Source organism: Mesoplodon bidens, assembly GCF_964165515.1.
Source record: "Mesoplodon bidens genome assembly, chromosome: 3".
NCBI lineage: Eukaryota > Metazoa > Chordata > Mammalia > Artiodactyla > Ziphiidae > Mesoplodon > Mesoplodon bidens.
This window is the reverse complement of record NC_138178.1, coordinates 149,167,186-149,189,708: the sequence shown is the minus strand read 5'-3', so window position 1 is coordinate 149,189,708 and position 22,523 is coordinate 149,167,186. Positions and strand designations below refer to the sequence as shown.

At 44.5% G+C, this 22,523-nt stretch overlaps 2 protein-coding genes across 7 annotated transcripts in view; one reads left to right on the top strand and one right to left on the bottom strand.

The window, feature by feature from the left end:
* ZFYVE1 (zinc finger FYVE-type containing 1) overlaps window positions 1–22,523 on the top strand; it is a 50,339-nt gene that overhangs the window by 23,745 nt on the left and 4,071 nt on the right. For all 6 annotated transcript variants that reach the window (XM_081229301.1, XM_081229302.1, XM_081229305.1 and 3 more), the window contains exons 3-9: window positions 104–608; window positions 6,009–6,223; window positions 15,502–15,608; window positions 17,601–17,709; window positions 19,184–19,281; window positions 19,366–19,483; window positions 21,747–21,917. In XM_081229301.1, coding sequence (XP_081085427.1) covers window positions 104–608; window positions 6,009–6,223; window positions 15,502–15,608; window positions 17,601–17,709; window positions 19,184–19,281; window positions 19,366–19,483; window positions 21,747–21,917 — 1,323 coding nt within the window. The remainder of the gene's footprint in view (window positions 1–103; window positions 609–6,008; window positions 6,224–15,501; window positions 15,609–17,600; window positions 17,710–19,183; window positions 19,282–19,365; window positions 19,484–21,746; window positions 21,918–22,523) is intronic.
* Window positions 19,499–22,523, bottom strand: part of DCAF4 (DDB1 and CUL4 associated factor 4) — a 40,311-nt gene continuing 37,286 nt past the window's right edge. The window contains exon 17 of the transcript XR_014015423.1: window positions 19,499–19,528. The gene's annotated coding sequence lies outside the window, so the exon portion shown is untranslated. The remainder of the gene's footprint in view (window positions 19,529–22,523) is intronic.

Below are 22,523 nucleotides of genomic sequence, written 5' to 3'. Positions count from 1 at the left end.
TTAAGGGGCCCTGGGAAGCACTTGTTCTTCTTGCAGGTGTTTCTAGCTATTTTGCAGTTTCCATATTTCATTGTCTTTTTTTTTTTTTCCTTTTTTTGGGAAGGTAACGAATGAAGAGGACTTTATTAGGAAATTGGACTGCAAACCTGATCAGCATCTGAAAGTGGTTTCCATTTTTGGAAATACTGGGGATGGGAAGTCTCATACCCTCAACCACACTTTCTTTTATGGCCGGGAAGTCTTCAAAACCTCCCCTGCCCAGGAGTCCTGCACTGTGGGAGTGTGGGCAGCATATGACCCAGTCCACAAAGTAGCAGTGATAGACACAGAAGGGCTCTTGGGGGCTACAGTGAATCTAAGCCAGAGAACACGGCTGCTGCTTAAGGTCCTGGCCATCTCAGACCTCGTCATCTATCGAACTCACGCAGACCGACTGCACAATGACCTCTTCAAGTTCCTCGGAGATGCCTCAGAAGCTTATCTGAAGCACTTCACCAAGGAGCTCAAGGCTACCACTGCCCGCTGTGGCCTGGATGTCCCCCTGTCCACCCTGGGCCCTGCTGTTATCATTTTCCACGAGACTGTGCACACTCAGCTGCTAGGCTCTGGTGAGTAGATGGGGTACTATGTCACACTTTGACCTTCCTGGGTACACTGGGCCGCAGTAGCAACTTGGTGGTGGTAGATTGCCCAGAAAAATTTCTGCTTGGGCAAGACATAAGGAAGTGTCTCAAGAGGGATGGAGTGATTAACCGTGTCAGAATCTGCTCATGATCAGGATGTGGACTGAGAATTGCCTGTTGGCTTTGGCGATTTAAAGGTCCTTGGGAATCTGGATAAGACTGTTTCCCAGGGATGGTGGGCATGAAAGCCTAATCAGAGTGGGATCAAGAGAACAGAAGGAGAAAACTTAAGGTAGTATATTCACCTCTTTCAAAGAGTTCTTTCTATAAAGGGAAGCAGACACATGAAGTGATAGCTGGAGGCTGATTTGGGGCTTCAAGGAGTTTTCTTTCCCTTTTTAAAAATGTAAGATGTGAGGTATTGCGGGTACTTGTGTACTGATGGGAATGATTCACTACAAAAGAAGAAGTGCAGATGTAAGAGAGAGAGCAGGAGTGATGTACAGGTGGAGGGATGACCTTAGGGGCACGGACAGTTCATCCATAACAGCAGGAGAGAAGGTAGATTATATGGACCTGGTTACTGGTAAGTAGGTAGATGTGGTGGATGTGTGTGTGGAAGTTGCCTTATTGTTTCTGTTTTCTTAAAGAAATGGGAAGCAAGAGCATCACCTGAGTGGGAGGATGAGGGAGCAGGTGCAGTGACAGTGATTGGATGCAGGTGGGGACGGTAGTGTGGGTCCCTAAAACAGTTACATTATTTATGTTCATTCAGTCAACAAAGTCTATTAAGTGTACAATGTCATGTGCTGAGCACTGGGGCCCCAAGCTGAAAAACCAAAAACAGTTCCCACCCTCGAATAGCTGATAGTCTAGTTGGAGAGACCACACGTGTTCTGTTCTGTGGTGGATGTAGGTCCTGGAGCTGTGAGAGTGCAGAAGAGGGACCCTTTACACCTCCTTATGGGATCTAGGAAAGAGGAGGTGGCATTTGAACTCTAGAGACTCGGCTAGATAGAGGAGGGGAGTAAGGATGCTCCAGAAAGAGCAAACGCCTGGTGTTCTGAAAAGCTCGTCGTGTCCAGGGAACTGTAGGTAGTTGTACAGTGAGTTCCTGGATTCCATTCTCACCCCCTTCAATTGCGTCCTCCACAAAGCATGGGGAGTGATGCTTTTTAAAAGCTTAATTTATAATTTAGATCATGTCATACTCTTGCTTCCAACCTGCCAATAGCTTTCCACTAAGTCCAAAATAAAATCCAGGGCTTCCCTGGTGGCACAGTGGTTAAGAATCTGCCTGCCAGTGTAGGCGACACGGGTTTGAGCCCTGGTCCGGGAAGATCCCACATGCTGCGGAGCAACTAAGCCCGTGCGCCACAACTACTAAGCCTGTGCTCTAGAGCCCATGAGCCACAACTACTGAGCCCACGTGCCACAACTACTGGAGCCCGTGCTCCACAACAAGAGAAGCCACCGCAATGAGAAGCCTGTGCACCACAACAAAGAGTAGCCCCCACTCACCTCAACTAGAGAAAGCCTGTGCACAGCAATGAAGACCCAATGCAGACAAAAATAACTAACTAACTAAATAAATAAATAAAAATCCAGGACTTCCCTGGTGGTACAGTGGTTAAGAATCCACCTGCCAATGCAGGGCACATGGATTCGAGCCCTGGTCCGGGAAGATCCCACATGCTGCGGAGCAACTAAGCCCGTGCGCAGCTACTGAGCCTGAGCTCTAGAGCCTGCGAATCACAACTACTGAGCCCGCATGCCACAACTACTGAATCCCGCGTGCCTAGAGCCTGTGCTCCACAACAAAAGAAGCCACTGCAATGAGAAGCCTGCGCACCGCAACAAAGAGTAGCCCCCGCTTGCTGCAACTAGAGAAAGCCCATGTGTAGCAATGAAGACCCAAAGCAGCAAAAAAAAAAAAAAAAAACTAAACTCCTAATTACGGTGTGCTCACTTTACCTCCTGCCTCTGTTTCTGAACTCTTTCTCTCGTTACCCCCTTTCACTCTCTCCACTAGCTATACCAGCCTTTTCTCTGTTCCCATCTTTGCATATGCTACTCTGTCTGCCTGGAACAGTCTTTCCCCAGTTAGCCATCCTCTTTCAGATTCAGCTCAACTCTCACCCCATTGGAGCCTTTCCCAAGTGTCTCCTTTAAAGTGGTCCTTCTTGCACCCTGGTGGTCACAGTCTTACTGCATCACCTTGTTCATGTGCCTCAGGGCAGCCGTCGCTGTCTGAAATCATCCTGTTTGTTTGCTTACTTGTTTTTGACCTTTTCCCCTTGGAATGGAAACTCCATGAAGGCAGGAACCTTGCCTGTCTTATTCACTGCTGCCTTTGAAGAGCCTGGATGAGTGCTTGACACACAGTAGGCTCTCATCAGATATTTGCTGAATGAAGGGGCTCAGTGTGTCTGAAGCATAGATGGTGTGGGAGGGAGTAGTGGACATACTCAGGGATCAGATCATGGGTGGATGGCCTTGATTTAGGTCACAGGTATGACAAGAGCCCCTGAAGGATTTTAAGCAGGGAGTTACGTGATCAGATCTGTATTTTCAAAAGATCCCCTGCTGCCTTTTGCAGGATGAACTAGAGAGGCATGCCTGGAGGCAGGGAGATGGCCAGAAGGTTATCACCGTACTAGGTGAGGAGTGATGGGGCCTGAGCCAGGGCAGGGGCAGTAGGCGGGAAGTGGACAGGCGGGGACTGTATTAAGGAGTTAGAATCTGAAGGCCCTGGGTCTAGTGGGAAGATGAGAAATCTAAATATTCCGGAATGGAAGAAGAGCCTCATTAGCATGTGACTCTGAGATAAGGAGAGGGGGTTGGAAATGCTGACTTCAGGATGCCTCCTGTGATCAGCATTTTTATGCCACTTTGGATCTTTACAACTTTGGTGAGGGGAAGGTCTAACTTCCAGTTCAGGATTTTGAAATAACTAGCCTTTCAAAAGTAACTTTTTTTTTGGCTGTGTGCCATGCACTATGTTAGGTGTTTGTTTATTTATTTGTTTTTTAAAAAATAAATGCTGAGGGCTTCCCTGGTGGCGCAGTGGTTAAGAATCCACCTGCCAATGCAGGGGACATGGGTTCGAGCCCTGGTCCGGGAAGATCCCACATGTTGCGGAGCAGCGAAGCCTATGTGCCACAACTACTGAGCCTGCGCTCTAGAGCCTGTGCTGCCAACAAGAGAAGCCACCGCAATGAGAAGCCCACGCACTGCAACAAAGAGTAGTCCTCGCTCGCTGCAACTAGAGGAAGCCCTCGCGCAGCAATGGAGACCCAACACAGCCAAAAAAAAAAAATGCTGAATAACAAAAATAACATTTAAAAAATATTTTTTAGAATTTAGTTTTTAAATTTATTTTTATTTTTTGGCTGCGACATGCAGCATTGTGGGATCTTAGTTCCCTGACCAGGGATCGAACCTGCACCCGCTGCAGTGGAAGTGTGGAGTCTTAACCACTCGACTGCCAGGGAAGTCCCAACACTTTCTAAAAATAAATGCTAACTTAAGATATCTTTGTTATTCAGCTCAGTCAACAGCAGCCATATTTTACAGATGAAGAAACTGAACTCAGCTTAGGTTATGTAACCAAGGAGGTTCCAGCTAGCAGGTTGCAAAATTGGGATTCAACACAAGGTCTCTTACTCCTAAATCCAGAGTTGTTTCTGGAATACCATCACTGTTTCCTGACACCTTGAGATGGAACCAAGACAGCCAGAGTTTATGCAGGGTAGGAGAGGTGCCAGATTTGTGGGCAAATTGATAATTACATATTTCTCTGTCTTGTAGACTTTTGGACTTTGTTAGATCCTGGTCTTTTTCTGGACAGAGGATTCCTAGGTGGGAGTTAGTAGGCAAATGAATTATCTCTGTTTTACAAATGAGCAGACCAAGCTCCCGTGATCATTTGGGAGCGATTACTTGTTCAGGGACAAGCTGTGAGCTGATGTTGGGAGAAAGTGAAGGTGGTCAGGCTTCTGGGTGCCTTTGGGAGAAGTCACTTGCTGATGGGCTGCTCCTTCCTTCAAGAGTGACTCACAGGAAAAGTTCAGGATGAGATCGGGTTAGGGATTGACTGCAGAATTTTTGCTACTTCTCTTTGATGACTGTACCTTTAAATATGAGCTAAAGCCACATTTCCAGTGTTAATTGGAGTGATTTTGTTGTTAACGTATTAAAGGAAATTAAAACAAAAAGTCCTTCCAAGTTTTACCTCCAAAATATTTATTGCATCTGTTTATACTGCTACTCCCCAAATTTCTGGATAAATGTTGGTGAAACTATGGGGAGGCTGATACCCTCACACGTTGGCAGTTTGTCCACAGCTTCACCAGTGTAAGACCAGCCCTTTCAAAGTAGCTATTTATTTTAAATGTTCGTTCGTAGGTGACTGGTGGAATACGTCCGTAGAATGGAAGACTGTGTAGCTGTTAAAAAAGAATAAGGAATGTCTCAGAGTATAACATGACAAGGACACATATTTACAGTATGTTATTAAGTGATGAAAGCAAGTTGCGTAAATGTGTTGGTAATTGAGTAGGAAAAGAAAGTCTGAAAGGGGAAACATTGGCCTGTAGTTACCTTTGACGAGGAGGAGGAGGGAGCAGAGGATGTACATTTCTTTCCTTTTATGCTTTGACATGTTTGGATTTTTTCTTTTTCAATAAATTTATTTATTATTTCTTTTGGCTGCGTTGGGTCTTTGTTGCTGCACGCGGGCTTTCTCTAGTTGTGGCGAGCGGGGGCTACTCTTCGTTGTGGTGTGTGGGCTTCTCATTGAGGTGGCTTGTCTGTTGCGGAGCATGGGCTCTAGGCGCGTGGGTTTCAGTAGTTGTGGCACGCAGGCTCATTAGTTGTGGCTTATGGACTCTAGGGCTCAGGCTCAGTAGTTGTGGTGCACAGGCTTAGTTGCTCTGTGGCATGTGGGATCTTCCCAGACCAGGGATCGGACCCGTGTCCCCTGCATTGGCAGGCGGATTCTTAACCACTGAGCCACCAGGGAAGTCCACGTTTGGACTTTTTACAGTGAGCGCATTTTTTTTTAAAAGGCACTTCCTTGAAGTGTAACATACATACCAGAAAGTGCACATTATATCAAAAGTGTATATGTGATGCATTTTCACAAGCTGAGCATACATGTGAATTCAGTACTAGATCATGACACACTGGCACCCACGTCCCAGCTTGTGCTCCCTTCTAGGCAAAGGTAACCTGAATTCCAACAGCATAGATCAGTTCTGCCTATTTATGTACTTTATATTTACGGAGTCAGACTATATATCCCTTTAATAATGAAAGATAGGCGACTTTTTTTTTTCTTTTAAAGAGAGGCCACTGTTCACATACCTGTTTCTGCTTGTCCAGATCACCCCTCCGAGGTGCCCGAGAAGCTCATCCAGGACCGGTTCCGGAAGCTGGGCCGCTTCCCTGAAGCCTTCAGTTCTATTCATTACAAGGGAACGAGGACATACAATCCTCCCACAGACTTTTCTGGTCTTCGGCGTGCTTTGGAGCAACAACTAGAGAATAACACCACCCGTTCTCCCCGGCACCCGGGGGTCATCTTCAAAGCCCTGAAGGTCAGTTGGCTTCTGCCCCGAGTGCTTCTCATTGATGTACCAGTGGGTGGTAAGAACACTCAATTCTCCAGCTTTGGTCGGTGCTGGTGATTAGAAATCTGGGCTTGAAAGAGAGGATATATGAAAGGAAGGGCATGAGTGGAGTTTGCACCTGTTGAATGGCCTCATCTTGCCAGGAACACGAGTACGGAGGAATCTTGGATGACAGTTAAAAGGTGACAGGTCCTCATCTTGGAGAAAAACCTTATTTTACCATTCTTTATAATGAATTCATCAAATCAGTTCCTGCCAGTTCTGCTTCCTTTTTTGCAGTTTGCTCTGTGTATACCTCTGTGTCACCATGCCTGCAGACTGAGGTCAGAGGAGCAGGGAGGGAGCAGGGTCTTTGGGGCAGTGCTGGGAGTGTGGGATTTGGAGAAGGGACAGCAAGTGTGGACATGAAGACTTGAGCTAGGGATTTGAGGGTGCCCTGAGGGTTAGGGCATAGAGCCTGAGACTGGAAGGGATAGGAGGAGCGCTTTTGCATAAAGCTAGGTCAGCCCTGGTTTACCCAGCAACAGACTCTGGGCATATGCTGATTTGCTTAATCCATTGAGTTTAAAAAGTTTGCAGTGGGACATAATGTAAACAGTTTATGAATCTGGGTAAATTGTATATGGGAGTTCCTTGTACTGTTCTTGCAACTTTTCTACGAGTTGGAAATTATATCAAAATGAAAAGTTAAAAAGAAAAAGGGGGGGTGGTGGATGAAAAGTTACCCCTCAAAAAAGGTTTATGGTTTTTGCATAGTGCTTGGTAAAGGCTGGATGTTTGTATCCTCCCAAAATTCATATGTTGAAATCCTAATGCCCAATGTGATGGAGGGCTTTTGGGAGGTGATTGGGTCATCAAGATGGAGCCCTCATGAGTGACATTATAAAAGTGCTCTTATAAAAGAAGGCCCAGAGTGGGATAGGGAGGGAGACGTGAGAGGGAGGGGATATGGGGATATATGTATACATATGGCTGATTGACTCTGTTATACAGCAGAAACTAACACAAAATTGTAAAGCAACTATACTCCAACAAAGATGTTAAAAAAAAATAAAAAGAAGAAGCCCCAGAGAGTTCCCTAGCCCCTTCCACCAAGAGAGGACACAGTGAGAAGGTACCATCTGTGAACCAGAAAGCAGGCCCTCACTGAAAGGCCACCATGCTGGCACCCTGATCTTGGACTTCCAGCCTGCAGAACTGTGGGGAATAAATTTCTGTTGTTAATAATATGGCCAGTCTGTGGTATTTTGTTATAGCAGCCTGAATGGACTATAAAAGCTTGGGCTTTGGAGTCAGACAGACTTGTGTTGGAATCCCATTTCTGCCATTTACCTGCTTGGTCTTAGGAAATTAGTTTGTCTTTCGTTTATTCATTCATTCAACAAATAAATGAGTGAATCTTTGTGCCAGGTAGAGTTTCAGGTGCTGGGAATACAGTGGAGAGTAAGATAGACAACAATCCTTGCCCTTACTGTACTTCTTCAGACCTTTTTCCTCGTCTGTAAAAAAGGGGCGATAGTAGGATGTTCCTAATGAAGTTGAGGAGGGGATTAAATGAGAACGCATACGTTAAGAAGCAAAGTACGTGGTATATAGTAAATGTTCCGTAAGTGTTAACTAATGTGAATAATGTTGAGGGAAAAAAACTATGAAAAATGATGATATTTGAATAAGTCATGAAATACATATTTCTAATTAGAATTTGAGGTTAAAGTATACTTAGATTTATTGGCTAGTGTCCATGTCATGGCTCAAAGGTAGTCAAGTGGAAGATTACACCCAAGTACTGCAAGCATTCTTAAAAGAGGCCGGATCCATGCTACGTTATACAAAGGGCTGTAAAATCTGATAAGTATGAATATTGACGACTAGGCCAATGGCTGGATTACAGAGTTCCTTAGGTTTTCTCAAAGATAACCCAGCTTAAAGTTTAAATAAGACCTTCAGGGACACTGAGTGCTCTAAGCAGTAGCTAGTGGTCAGGGATTCTACCCTCAGGTGTCTTGGATGTCCTACTCCAGGCCAGTTTGTTAGGTACTTTAAAAAAAAAAAAATTCATTCATTCGTTCATTTATTATTTATTTATTTATTTATTTATTTATTTATTTATTTATGGCTACATTGGGTCTTCGTTGCTGCGCGCAGGCTTTCTCTAGTTCTGGCAAGCGGGGGCTACTCTTTGTTGCGGTGCGCGGGCTTCTCATTGCGGTGGCTTCTCTTGTGGAGCACGGGCCCTAGGCACGCAGGCTTCAGTAGTTGTGGCACGCATGCTCAGTAGTTGTGGCTCGCGGGCTCTAGAGCGCAGGCTCAGTAGTTGTGGTGCGCGGGCTTAGTTGCTCTGCGGCATGTGGGATCTTCCCGGACCAGGGATTGAACCTGTGTCCCCTGCATTGGCAGGTGGATTCTTAACCACTGCACCACTGGGAAGTCCCATCGTTAGGTACTTTTGAGAAAAAGAATTATAGTGTATCCTTATGAGGTGATATGATTCATGAAGCTTTCTGTGATAAAAATGAGCCTGGTCAGCTGGAGTTTTGAGGCTTCTTGGTAACTGCTGTCCTCAGAGTTTAGCTGGCTCCTATATTTTCTGTTCTCTGAGGCAGGGTCTGTGCTGTACTGAGATGTGGGCCCACTGCTCTGTGCATGGGAAGGAGTTACCTGTTTTTTTTGTGTGTGTGTGGTACGCGGACCTCTCACTGTTGTGGCGTCTCCTGTTGCGGAGCACAGGCTCCGCAGCCATGGCTCACGGGCCCAGCCGCTCCACGGCATGTGGGATCTTCCCGGACCAGGGCACGAACTCGTGTCCCCTGCATCGGCAGGCGGACTCTCAACCACTGCGCCACCAGGGAAGCCCCAGGAGTTACCTGTTTAAGCATGTGTTTTGGGCTCTCCCCAGGGAGCTGTGGGGTCTTGGAACTTACTGAAATCCTTGAAAAAATTGTTTTTGTCTTTTTCTGGTTGTTTTGCTTTTAATCCTCTTCTTTAAATTAGAAGTTGTTAATTCTCTGGTAATCATTCTAATAGAAAACTACCTTTAAGGTCTGCATTAGGCAAATTGACCCAGGAGAGTTTTATTGCTGTTAAAATACACTCTTCATAGTTTATAGCAGTGGATAATATAATGGTCGTTTATTTTTATCCACTTACTTTTTGTTTTGTGTTTTTTTTTTTTTTTTTTTTTTTTTGTGGTACGCGGGCCTCTCACTGTTGTGGCCTCTCCCGTTGCGGAGCACAGACTCTGGACGCGCAGGCCCAGCGGCCATGGCTTATGGGCCCAGCCGCTCGGCGGCATGTGGGATCCTCCCGGACCGGGGCACAAACCCGTGTCCCCTGCATCGGCAGGCAGACTCTCAACCACTGCGCCACCAGGGAAGCCCTTGTTTTGTATTTTTTAAAAAAATAAGTAGCCTTGAATCCTTTTTGAAACAAAAGAGTAGGGATGGTCATAAGCAGATAAATTATCAGTGCCAAAATAACTTGTTTGGCTTTCTGTTTCTTTCATTTTTTTTCTTTCTCTCCTGGTATTTATGCTTTACCTTGTCCAGTTCCTCACTAACTCACTGAGTAAACACTTCAAGAAGCCTAGGAATATATTCCAATATGATTTTCTTTTTATTTTACATAAAATATGCAGGAATATTGTTAGGAAAAAATGTATAAACCTTTTGGAAAAATGGAGAGACAAATCACGTAAGAGGCAGTCAAGACTGTGATGCACAAATAAAAAAATCTCAACTCTCTAGTAATCAAAGAAATTAAGACCACAACCATGCAAGGGCAAACACTGACAAGTTTGGCAATAAAATGTCAAAAAGGGTATGAAGCAATGTAAACTCTTATAAACTTCCAGTGGAAGTAAAATTAATACAACCACTTTGAAATGCAATAGTATAGGTAAAGATATGCATAATATCTATTCTAACCATATCATTTCTAGGAATTTGCCTTAAAGAAACTCTCCCACAGGAACACAGAGAACTACGTGAGGAAGTTAATAGCAGCATCCTTGTAATAGCAAAGAAAAACAGTGTGCAAAAAATAGATAAATACAAATGGGGCATTATATGATTCTTTGCTACTTATTTTAAAAAGAGAATTGGGATTGTGATGTATGTATGTACACTTATATACCTTTTTTTTCATGGAACATTGAAGCCTAGCATTTTTTCCATGCTATTAAATATTTCTATGAAAACATGTTTTTCAAATAGCTCCATGCTTTTTCATTTAGATGAATGGATCATTTTTTACATTTAGTAATTCTGCCCTTATTTTGATAGTAGTTTCCCTTTCTCCTTATTATATTTTCCAAGCATTTAAAGGTATTGCCCACATTCTGCCTGTTCCCTTAGGATAAATTACAACTCCCAATACTACTGCTGGCCAACCTTTCTGGTGTGTTTACTAATGCCAGGTACTGTGCTCTGCACTGCACGTGTATTCATTCTTTTAATCCTCATACCAACTCTGAGGTGGAGACATGGAGGCACAGAGGTTCATTGATTGGCCTGAGATAACTCCTCTAATAAGTGGTGGAGAGTTTGAACCAGATAGTCTGACTCCCAGGTCTATATAACCCTGTGTTGTATTCCTTCTCAGTAGTTACTCAGCTTTTAAGAAGGTCAGAAGGTGTGGTCATCTTTAAAGGTTCCTGATGCATATTGCCAGTTGCCTTTAGAAAGGACATTCTTATAAGTTGTATTTGTGTGTTTGGTTAATTTAAAAAGTTATTTTTTAAATTAGAAAGCAATGTGTGTTTGTGATAAACGACTCAAATAGTACAGAAACATGTAAGGTATGACTTAAGTCCCTTTCTCTCCTCTCCCCCTCTCACTGTATGATAACTGTTGTTAATACTTTCTTGTTTATGCCTCTAGAAATTTTTGGTGCTACATAAGTGCATACAGGAGTATATGTATATAATGTATATGTATATTTTCTCCCTAAATATATCGGATCCTAGAGAAGTTAAATCTTTTTTCCTTCTCCATATTCTCTTTTCATGTTCGTTATTGAAAAGGAAATGTGATTAATGAGAAAGATTGAGGAGTTTGTAGAATGTATGTGTGTGTGTGTGTGTGGGGGGGTGAGCGTGAGTGAGAGATGTACAGTCTCTTTCTGCTCCAGCTGCTTGCCCCTGTTTCCCGATTCATCCTGCTGACCTGATCACTCTTCCTACCATTTAGCCATGTTGTGGTCCAGGCCCCAGTCCCTTTTTTCCAGCTGGGTTATTTCCCCCACTTCTTGAACACTCACTCCTTTGCTCTGTTTCCACAGTAGCAACAGCCCAGATACTACCAGCAGGGCATATTCTCACTGATCAAGTAAGTCTATTTAAAGAGAAGAGATGCTTAGGTCCCTACTGAATAAGGGAATTGAATATTGAATTAACTACTGTTGCCTGTATTTACAGTTCTGAATAATGGAGAGAACCATTTTAAAGTTGAATTCGATAGGTTTTATGTAATACCTCCTTTAGCCTCCCATCTCTAAATGTAGAAACTCTGACTTTCTAATTCTGTCACGTCAGAAAGCACCTATTAAGTATTTATAAAGTTATTATATTTTTGGGGGGGTGGGTGGCATCATGGATTACATAAGAGTCTCCCTTTCAAATCATAAAATTCACTGCTAGCCTTTGGTGACGGGGGCTAAACTTACAGGTTCAGTAGTAAGAGCCCTACTGTTGCCAAGGCAACTAAAGTTCAAGATCATCTGGCCTCCAGGCAACCTTTTCCAGATTGGCCTCAAGTGCTTTCCCAAGCTTTCTCAGGAAAGGTCCTTCCCTGCCTCTTATGGCTTTGGGACCTCAGGAGGAGGAGAGTCCAAGAAACCCTGGAATGATGTGAGGTTTGGAATTTTTGAAGGACGAAGTATATGGATTAGGTGGTCATGTCCACGCTGGAAAGGAACAATCAGGTTATAGAGGGAGGAAAACAGTGTCTCCTTACCCTTGTATCTAAAACACGTGAACATCAGATTTTCTTTTTAACAGTTACTGTCTTATTCACATACTCATGATTCAGTAAGTCCTCCTGATGCCTCCTGATGTAAGGTCTCATTCATTACTGACTGCCAGCTCTTCAGTGACTTGTGAGGGAAATGAGATGCTTGTGTTACCCAGCATTTGAGAGGATGGGTGACCAGCACCTGAAGTGATGAGGCTGGTTGGTCTAGGAGTTCTTCTCTTTCTGATGTCACAAGAGGTTACTGTTGCCTTGGCCAATATAATGTCTAGGGCAGGTGATGATGGTGGTTCTGTGGGGATTTGTCCCATGGGAATCAGGCTGCAGATCGTTTCATCCTAAGCCTTGAGACATGTGCTTATCACTATTATTGGGCTGCAATTTTATATTTACTGGGGAGTGGCATGCCTTCTGAATTCAGCCCAGCTGTTGGATTCATGCTAAATTTGGTATTATTTTTCCTAAGGAAAACTAGTACTTAGGTTACCCTTTCAGTTACCTGGGGCTAAAAATGCTCTTCTTTGGTTTTCCTTATACCTCTTTAGTAACTCCTGCATTCCTTAGTTAGCTCTGCATTTTTTTCTTTCTTATTTTAACACTGCTTTAGGTACATAAGCATCTTTTTGCAGCTAAATATTCACCGACAAATGCAAACAGCCATGAAGACCAATGAGCCATCATGGAAAGGAGAGAAGTTCTTATATCCCCTGTGTTACCTGAACTAGTGAGGGTATCCAAGGGAGGGAATAAGAGAATTCTCAGCATAAAAAATAAAAATGATATTAATAATGGCAGCTAACGTTTTCTGAGCTCTCAGTCTATGCCAGGTGCTCTGCATGAGTAACTTCATTTGATCTTCACAGTGTAATCCATGGAGGCCCCTACTGAGGAAGGTACTACTAGCCCCCCCATTTTATAGATAAGGAAATAAAGGCACAGAGAGTGCAGACCTGCCACCTGCAAGCTGAAATAACTTTGGTGGGGGTCTCATGTTTTATTTATGCAAATTTTCCATTTAGTTTCATACTATATCCATGTTTGTTTTTTATCTAAAAATAACTTCCTCCCCATATCTTTCAGTAAATTGATGCATTGGGAAGATAATGCTCTATTTTTCCACCAGCTAGCCCCAGAGAGTTATGCACACAGCTGTTTGAGAAATACAGCCCTAAGAGTTATCAGTGATTTGGCCAATCAACGAGTAGTTAGCCATAAATTAGAGAGGGCCCGTGGGCCTGGGATGAAGCCTGGCGCAGAGGCAGGGCCAAGGTGAGGAGGAGAGGGCAGGGGTTGGTGTGCACATGGGGGTTGGTGCTGGGGCACTTCATTCCAGAGGTCCTAGTTGAGTACTTGTTAACACATTTGCTAGGGGTGAGAGGAGGATACAAAGGTAGGAAATGTCTTTCATGGTGTTAGTGATCTAGTCTGGGAGGTAAAATACATGTAACAGGCTCATAGCTTTTGCCTCATCACCTCATCACGCAGTACCTGGTTCAGATGTTGAGGACGGCAGGTGCTCAGAGAAGGCAAAGCGTGGTCTTTCTGGAGTGGTTGGGAAGGCTTCATGGAAAAGGTGAGACCAAAAAGATCCCCAAAGGATGGGTCACATTCTGAAGTAAGAGGAGGACCATGTAGGCTAGTAAGTGATTCTTACTTGCCTTGCTTCTCGTTTATTCTCTTTAATATTCATAGGTATCTGCCTTTATAGTCTCTCTCAAAATCTTAGTTGTTTTCCCTAAGTTACTCTTTACAGAATTACCCCCAAGAGAACAGGACATATATGTATTATTGTTAGACTGTTTTTTTTTTTGGTCTGAGTCAAGGATTGCCACTTGGTCAGCCATTGCTGGCAGATGGTGGCTTATGAGCCTGTGCATTATCCTTGCAGGAGCTGAATTTTAATGCACGTGGGTGAGGCCCTCACCCTTAGTTTGATACATTCTTTGCCACTTGTCTGAACACCTGACCTGACCCAACATTGAGAGCATGTGCTTTCGTAAACACTTCGTTTACAACTCAGGTTATTAGGTTTCATTGAAAAAAGGGAAAGGAACTTTAATAAATAAGTTCTCCTTAAGCGAAATTCCATTTAGAGCTTGAGAACCTTAGTTTAAAACCTAATCTGCCCCTTTCCAAGTCTCATCTTAAAATTTCTTTTGCCTTTTTACTAAAGGAAGTAACATTTTGTTTTAAGCTACTGTTCCTTCTCTTCCCCTGAATAGTGCCTGGCTGCCTCAGAATGAGGGATTGAGAGATGCTTGGAATTGCGAGCATTTAATAATTTTTAAAGCCTGGAAAGCCCATTTCTGTTTAATTTATATAACTTTTTCCACTGCATACAAGTAAGGGCCTGGAAGGGAAAAACCAGCCTGAAGAATACTTTCAATATAAAGTAGTGAGCGAAAACAGAGGTTTAGAAATGGAAGCTGCCTTTAAACATAAAATTTTCAGTTTGTTTCTGCAAATACTTTTATCTTTCTTCTTAGCATTTATTTTGGCCACTTGCTGTCTTTTAGGTTACTGTAGTTGATAAAAGACTGCCAGAACCTATAATAATTCCTCCTTGCTTTTTGGCTGATAACCCTTATTCTACATATAGTTCTGTGGTTTCATAAACTCCAGTGAGCACCTTTGGTTAGAACTGGTGGAGATGCCCAGGAAACTCCCTGCTCACTTCTCAGCTCTGCCTGCCTCTGACTGAAAGACAAGCCACCTTCTTGAGTGTTGGTTTCTTGGTCCCAGCTTCACAAAGATGAAGTGGGCATTAGTCAACAGCTGGTGGTTTTGAATGAAAGACGGAGAGTGTGTGAGGTGTTTATAACTTCCATGGTAATTAGGAGAGAACAGTAACTTTGTTTGCTTACTTCTGACCTCGTGGGAAATGGGCTGGTTCTTTCTGAGGTTTCCTGTGGTGAGGATTGGTGCAAGTCGGGCCAAGAAGGTCTAGGGTAAAGAGCAGAAGTCATTGGCTTCCCTCTTCTAGCTGTGGAGCCCATAAGAAATAAGCCAGCAGTGAGGGCATATTAGAAAGGCAAGCAGTGGGACTTCCCTGGTGGTCCAGTGGTTAAGACTCTGCGCTTCCACTGCAGAGGGCGTGGGTTTGATCCCTGGTCAGGGAAGTTCCACATGCTGGGCAGTGTGGGAAAAAAAAAAAAAAAAAAGAAAAGGAAAACAATAATAAAGTTCATTTCAAAAAAAAAAAAAAAGGCAAGCAGTGCAAGGGCCAGAGCTCTGGGCTGTCCGCAATGTCCCTTCATGTATCACCTTCCCTCCATGCAGGCCCTGAGCGACCGCTTCAGCGGTGAGATCCCTGATGACCAGATGGCACACAGCTCCTTTTTTCCAGATGAGTACTTCACCTGCTCCGTCCTGTGCCTCAGCTGCGGGTAAGTCCCCATCTTGGGCAAAGAGACTCAGAACGGTGCGTCACAGACCTCACTGTGCATGTGGATCCTGTGGGGTCTGGTTAAATTAGATTGTGATTTAAGGATGGGGTGGGGGCTGAGATGGGGGTACTTCTAGCAAGTTCCCAGGTGATCCTGATGGTCTGGGGACCATACTTTGAGGTTGCAGGGGATCCCAGGACACATGGTTATGAAGATTCCCCTGAAGATTCCAACCTGGTTTAGATGTAAAATTGACTGGTTTGGGTAGTTTTTACCACAGAAAACTTTAGGTTGCCTGCTTTCTATGTTTCCCTTACCAGAGCTTTCAATGGTAGTCATTCCATCCATTCAACTAATATTTGGTAGCCCGGTGTGTGCAAAGCACTAGGGTAGGTATCATTCCTAGTTGACTGCTTTCACAATGAGGGCAGATGCTTAGAGCACATTAGAATTATCCAGGGAGCGTTCAAAATTATTGAGGCCTGGGCCTCACCTCCAGGGATTCTCATTTAACAGATCTGGCGTGGGGCCTCAGCATTGGTGTATTTAAAAGGCCCCTCAGATGATTCTGATACGTAGCTCACTTGAGAACACTGAGTTAGGGCAGTATTCTCAAACTTTAATCCGTGTATGCATCACCTCAGGATTTTGTTAAATGCAGATTCTGAATCAGCAGGTCTGGGTGAGATTCTGCATTTCCAACAAGCTCCCAAGTGATGCCTGTGCTGCTGGTCCATGGATCGCACTTTGTTACAGGGGGAACAGAGCATGATTCTCAAATTTTCGCATGAAAAACCTGAAGGACATGTTAAAACAGATAGTTGGGCCTTGCCCCCAGTTTCTGATTCAGTAGGTCTGACGTAGGGCCTGAGAATTTGCACTTCTGATACGTGCCCAGGTGATGCTGATGTTGCTGGATGGGGACCACACTTTGAGGCTCACTGGATTAATTTGAGCCATTAATGGCTCTTCAGTCAGTCTAGTGACTTGTCTGATGGAGCCCAGGGGATTTAAATGCAGTGTGTCAGGGTCAGATTGCAGACTCTGTCTTGCAGACACTCCCCCAGCTCTCCACCCGCTTCACCACTGCAGCGTCTTTGCTCTCATCAGGACTTCTGCTCCTGTCCTTCACATTCGTCCACACAGAGGAGACCTGAACCATTTTTTGTTATGAATGGCCTTTTTGCATTGATCCCTGTAGGCCACCTGCTGGGTCACCACCTTGGCCCTGGGTTTGTAAAAAGGACTTGGCTCTTGGATTATACAGTCTGGGCTACGGAGAACTGGGCATTGTCTTGGAGAGGAAGGAGGGATGGTAATTGCCAGTGTGACTTGCCTTCCTTTAGCGGGCCCCATGAGCCCAGCAGGAGGCTTAGAATCTGTTACACCATCACTTTTCCATGTTAACTGTGCCTCACTAGGGTTTCCAGAACTTTCCCTTCTATCACAGTGAAATTCTAAAGTCCCTATCCCTGGTTTTGTGTTGTCAGGATAGCAGAGCTCACTGTTGATTTGGAAGGTTTCCTTGTTCAGCTTAAGCCTCCTCTTAATGCACTGCCAAATTTTGAGGGTCGGTTTTTGTTTTACATCTTGGCAGCCTGTTCTGGTTAAACTTCCCATTTCATGCTGTTTGGATTTTTGAGTTCCCTGAGAACCATTCAGGTTTTATCTCTGGTCAAGGTGGTGTCTTCTGGCTCCTCCGTTCCTACTGAGGGACCAGGTGGTTTTCCAAGAAGAGATTACTCCTTTGGCCCTTTCTCCTCACACAAGAGTAATAGTTGCTTTACCTGTGTAGTGATGTTGATTGCAAGTATGAGAGAGGCACGTGGGTTTCTGAAAGAAACTGCCCTCTCTCTGCTCAGTATTCAGGGCCTGGTTAATTATGGAGCTCTGGTTTTGGCCCTGGGTCTGGCTCAGGGTCAGAGACTCTTCAGCGTAGGCGGCGCTGGCTCCTTTTAGCGGCTTCATTGTCAGCTTTTGGGCTTCACTCAGGGCTGGATGTAAGAACAGCATGAATCATGGGAAAGAAGGAGTACCTCATGAAGCCAACAGCCGCTGCAGATACTCTCACCAGTATGACAACCGGGTTTTTACCTGCAAGGTGAGTCCACCCAGCTTCTTCCCTAGCAGCTGGCTTGCCGGCCACACTACACTCTCCTTTTGGGAAGACTGGCTTGGGACCATTCTTTGCTGCATCCCAAAGTATTTGATACTCAAATTGAGTATCTCTGGAACTTCTCTCCAGCTCTAACCATAAGAACTCACTCGTCTGTTGCTGGGGACTCCTTGGTTTATTTTTTTAAGCTTCAATCCCCCTTATTTTGTTGAGCTTATATATGCAAGGGTCATCTACATTGACTATCATTCTTTTTTTTTTTTTTTTTTTTTTTTGCCGCACCGCATGGCCTGTGGGATTTTAGTTCCCTGACCGGGGATGGAACCTGGGCCCTTGGCAGTGAGAGTGTGGAGTCCTAACCACTGGACCGCCAGGGAATTCCCATACATTGACTATTCATTCTTAAGAGCAGAAATGCTGTTCGGAAACCCAATTTTGATGGATTTCTCCTGTCTGTGACAGGGATATAATTTATAGCTCAGTTTTGGGGCCCGGGATGCGTATACATTCAATTCATAATCATTTAGGGCACTGACTTTTTTTTTTTTTGAGATTTTTTTTAAACATCTTTATTGGAGTATAATTGCTTTACAATGGTGTGTTAGTTTCTGCTTTATAACAAAGTGAATCAGCTATACACGTACATATACCCCCATATCTCCTCCCTCTTGCCTCTCCCTCCCACCCTCCCTATCCCACCTCTCTAGGTGGTCACAGAGCACCGAGCTGATCTCCCTGTGCTATGTGGCTGCTTCCCACTAGCTATCTATTTTACATTTGGTAGTGTATATATGTCAGTGCCACTCTCTCACTTCGTCCCAGCTTACCCTGCCCCCTCCCCATGTCCTCAGGTCCATTCTCTACGTCTGCGTCTTTATTCTTGTCCTGCCCCTAGGTTCTTCAGAACCATTTTTTTTTTTTTTTTTTTTTTTTTTTTGCGGTATGCGGGCCTCTCACTGTTGTGGCCTCTCCCGTTGCGGAGCACAGGCTCCGGATGCGCAGGCCCAGCGGCCATGGCTCACGGGCCCAGCCGCTCCGCGGCATATGGGATCCTCCCAGACCGGGGCACGAACCCGTATCCCCTGCATCGGCAGGCGGACTCTCAACCACTGCGCCACCAGGGAGGCCCCAGAACCATTTTTTTTTAGATTCCATATATATGTGTTAGCATACGGTATTTTTCTCTTTCTGACTTACTTCACTCTGTATGACAGACTCTAGGTGCATCCACCTCACTACAGATAACTCAATTTTGTTTCTTTTTATGGCTGAGTACTATTCCATTGTATATATAGGGTACTGACTTCTTTAGAGAAAGACTTTCTTCTGCTGTGCTAAACTCAGGGTCTGTAAACCCTCAGCTGGTCTTGTTTGTAGGCAGTGGGGCTGGACAGGGATGTGGAGAGGCCAGGGGGTCTGGTGGACAGAGCAGAAGCTGGCAGAGTGCTCCATGTTTCAGGCCTGCTACGAGAGAGGCAATGAAGTCAGCGTGGTGCCCAAGACGGCTGCTTCCACCGACTCCCCCTGGATGGGTCTCGCAAAATATGCCTGGTCTGGGTGAGTTTCAGCTACCGGTTGTTTGGTGTGTTTGTCTCTCCAGGTACCTGGTGGGGTTACAGTATCTATTTGCCTTCCTTGTAGGTATGTAATTGAATGTCCCAACTGCGGTGTGGTCTATCGTAGCCGGCAGTACTGGTTTGGAAATCAAGATCCTGTGGATACAGTGGTGCGGACAGAGATTGTGCACGTGTGGCCTGGAGTAAGAGCTGTTTTATTTTCCTGTTTTCTCTTGTATTGTCCAGTCCTGTGTGTGGGAAAGCAGGACTTGTTTACAATTAAGGTTAACTATGAATTTCAATATACTGGTGGTTTAGGAAGGTGTGATCTGGAGAGCCTTTCTCGTTCTAGACCCTTAAATTTTTTCCATTTCTTCTTGCATAAATATTAGAAGCACAACTTTATTTATTTATTTATTTATTTTTTAAAAATTTTATTTGGCTACACCAAGTCTTAGTTTCATCATGTGGGCTCTTAGTTGCAGCATGTGGGATCTAGTTCCCCGACCAGGGATCAAACCCAGGCCCCCTGCATTGGGAGGGTGGAGTCTTAACCACTGGACCACCAGGGAAGTCCCTAGAAGCACAACTTTAAATAAACTAAAAATTGCTGTATAGTTACATTGCCTTAGCAAATAAAACTTTATTTTTTCATATTCTCCTCACTCATTTTCCATATGTGTATGTTTGTATAGATGCAGTTACAATTTATGTGCCACTTAACTGCTTTTTTCTCATGCACAATTTTGCTTTGTTTCTACATTCTTTTCACTTTTCACAGTTCTCATTTGTAATCACTGTGTAATATTCTGTCTAGTATTATAGTTCAATTTCGTTCATGCTGTTTATGATTTTTTTTTATTATCGAAGAAAATGCTATAGTGACCATCTTCATGTAAGAGAGACTTTGTTTTGGAGTATATTCTTCTTGAAGTATATTCTGGGAAGCGGAATTACTATGGATGGACCTTTACTGCTTTTAATTTGACTTTTGAATTCAAGATGTTGGAAAAACAAATCTGTTCATGAGGCAGTGATATGGTGCTTTCATTCTGCATTAAACCACAATTCACACTTGGAATTACCCATCGATCACAACACATCCAAAACCTTTTTCCTTCACGGAAGAAAGACAAGCGATTTTCTCAAGGGACTTATTTTACTTGGTGGTGTTCCCCTTGCTGGGTGATTCCTAAAGCCACCGGTCAGCCTAATAGGCCTATCTGCAGATCCACCTTTGAGCTTTCCTGGATCCTGCAGATACCAGAGAACGGAAGATTTCCTTATCGTTTTGTCATCTTCTTTCCAGTTTCCAGCTCCACTGGAATTGGTTGCTGCAGTGTGGTCTCATTTCTGCAGGCCGCCCCCATGACATGATGGCCCAGACCATTCTGTCCCAAGGATGTAATGTGGTCTTGAACTAGTATAACTTTCTCACTAGACTTCTTTGATCAATATCTTTTGTTTTTGATCTGTGTTCCTTCTTGTAAAAGCTGTCATCCTTGTGGTAGTTTATATTCCAAGACAACAGTAATACCAGTTTATTTTTAGGCTGTATTCCTTACAGTCCTTGGGATTAGGGAATATAGGCTCCTCCCCTTCTCTTTGTTCACTCATTCATCACCATATGTTGTTGAGTACAATGTGCCCAGACTTGACCTAGATACTTACAAAAAAGAAAAAGGATTATTGTTCTCGGTTCAGTCTAATAGGGAGTTGGATGCATAAAGAGACATTGCACTTAATGTGGAAATAGGATTTCTAGAGATGTGCAGATATTAGAGGAACTGAGATGAAGGGTTCCTGACCCAGCCTGGAGTGGGAGGCCTCCTGGAAGAGGTGTCCTCTTTTTTTAATAATTTATGTTAACCCTCTTATTTATTCACTTATTTTGGCTGCGTTGGGTCTTCATTGCTGTGCTCAGGCTTTCTCTAGTTGCAGCGAGTGGGGGCTACTCTTCGTTGTGGTGCGCGGCTTCTCATTGTGGTGGCTTCTCTTGTCGTGGGCTTCAGTAGTTGTAGCACGTGGGCTCAGTAGTTGTGGTGCACAGGCTTAGTTGCTCTGTGGCATGTGGTATCTTCCCAGACCAGGGCTCGAACCCGTGTCCCCTGCATTGGCAGGCGGATTCTTAACCACTGCGCCACCAGGGAAGCCCGAGGTGTCCTCTTTACGTAAGTATTTCCTGGGTTGTGTATCTCACTCACAGCAAAGTAAGTTCTGAATTGAACAGTTGTGCACCAAGTGTTATGGTCACGTTGAAGAGAATAATAATATCAGCAATGACTCATGGGTGTGATATTGTCCAGAAGCCAGAGGGATTCCTGGCCTGTCCCTGTTCTTCTCTGCCAGGGAGTTTGTGGTTCTGAGTTGGCTGTGATGAGTGTATAACTTGTTTGAGACCCCTCTCTCTCCTTCCTTTTACTCCCTTCGCTCAGAGCATGATGGGAGCCTGCATTTTCATTTCAGACTGATGGATTTCTGAAGGACAACAACAATGCTGCCCAGCGCCTCTTGGATGGGATGAACTTCATGGCTCAGTCGGTGTCTGAGCTTAGCCTTGGGCCCACCAAGGCTGTGACGTCCTGGCTGACAGACCAGATCGCCCCTGCCTACTGGAGGCCCAACTCCCAGATCCTGGTATGGTGTGGCAGGATGCCCTGCATCCCTGGCACGGCCCATTCTGCTTGTGCCGCTTTGCCCTGTCCTAAGCTTGCTCTGTGAGGGAGGAGGCTCTGAATTTCTCTCTCGGATTAGCTCTCAGAGTGTTGGGAGGGGTGGGGTGTGTTGAGGCAGCCAATGTCCTCTTTGCCCACTGATTTCCCTTTGTTATTTTGCAAGTATGTTCCTTGCGGTGGATTTTAGTTTCTTTCCCTGCAAGGGCCAGTTATTAATGGTCAGATGTCTGAGGTCATACATATAGAATCTGGAGGAAAAGCGGCCTTTAGAGGTCATTTAGGGTCATCCTCAGCTTGAGACATAAACCTCATGGCACCTACAGCAAGGGAGCACCCAGCTTTGGCCCAAGCACTTATGACAGGAAACCCGTTCCTCTTCGGCTTCCCAGAGGCTCTTTTGAGAAACCGTGAAAGCAGTGAATCCTCATTGCTCTCTTAGCTGGAACTGGTGTAGTCCCTTCTGGAACCCTGTGACTCAGCCAGATGGATTTGGTACCTTTCCAGGCACTTCTTGGAAGAAAATGTTAATCACAACTGTGCTTCAGTAGGGGTATTTTCACGTGGCTGG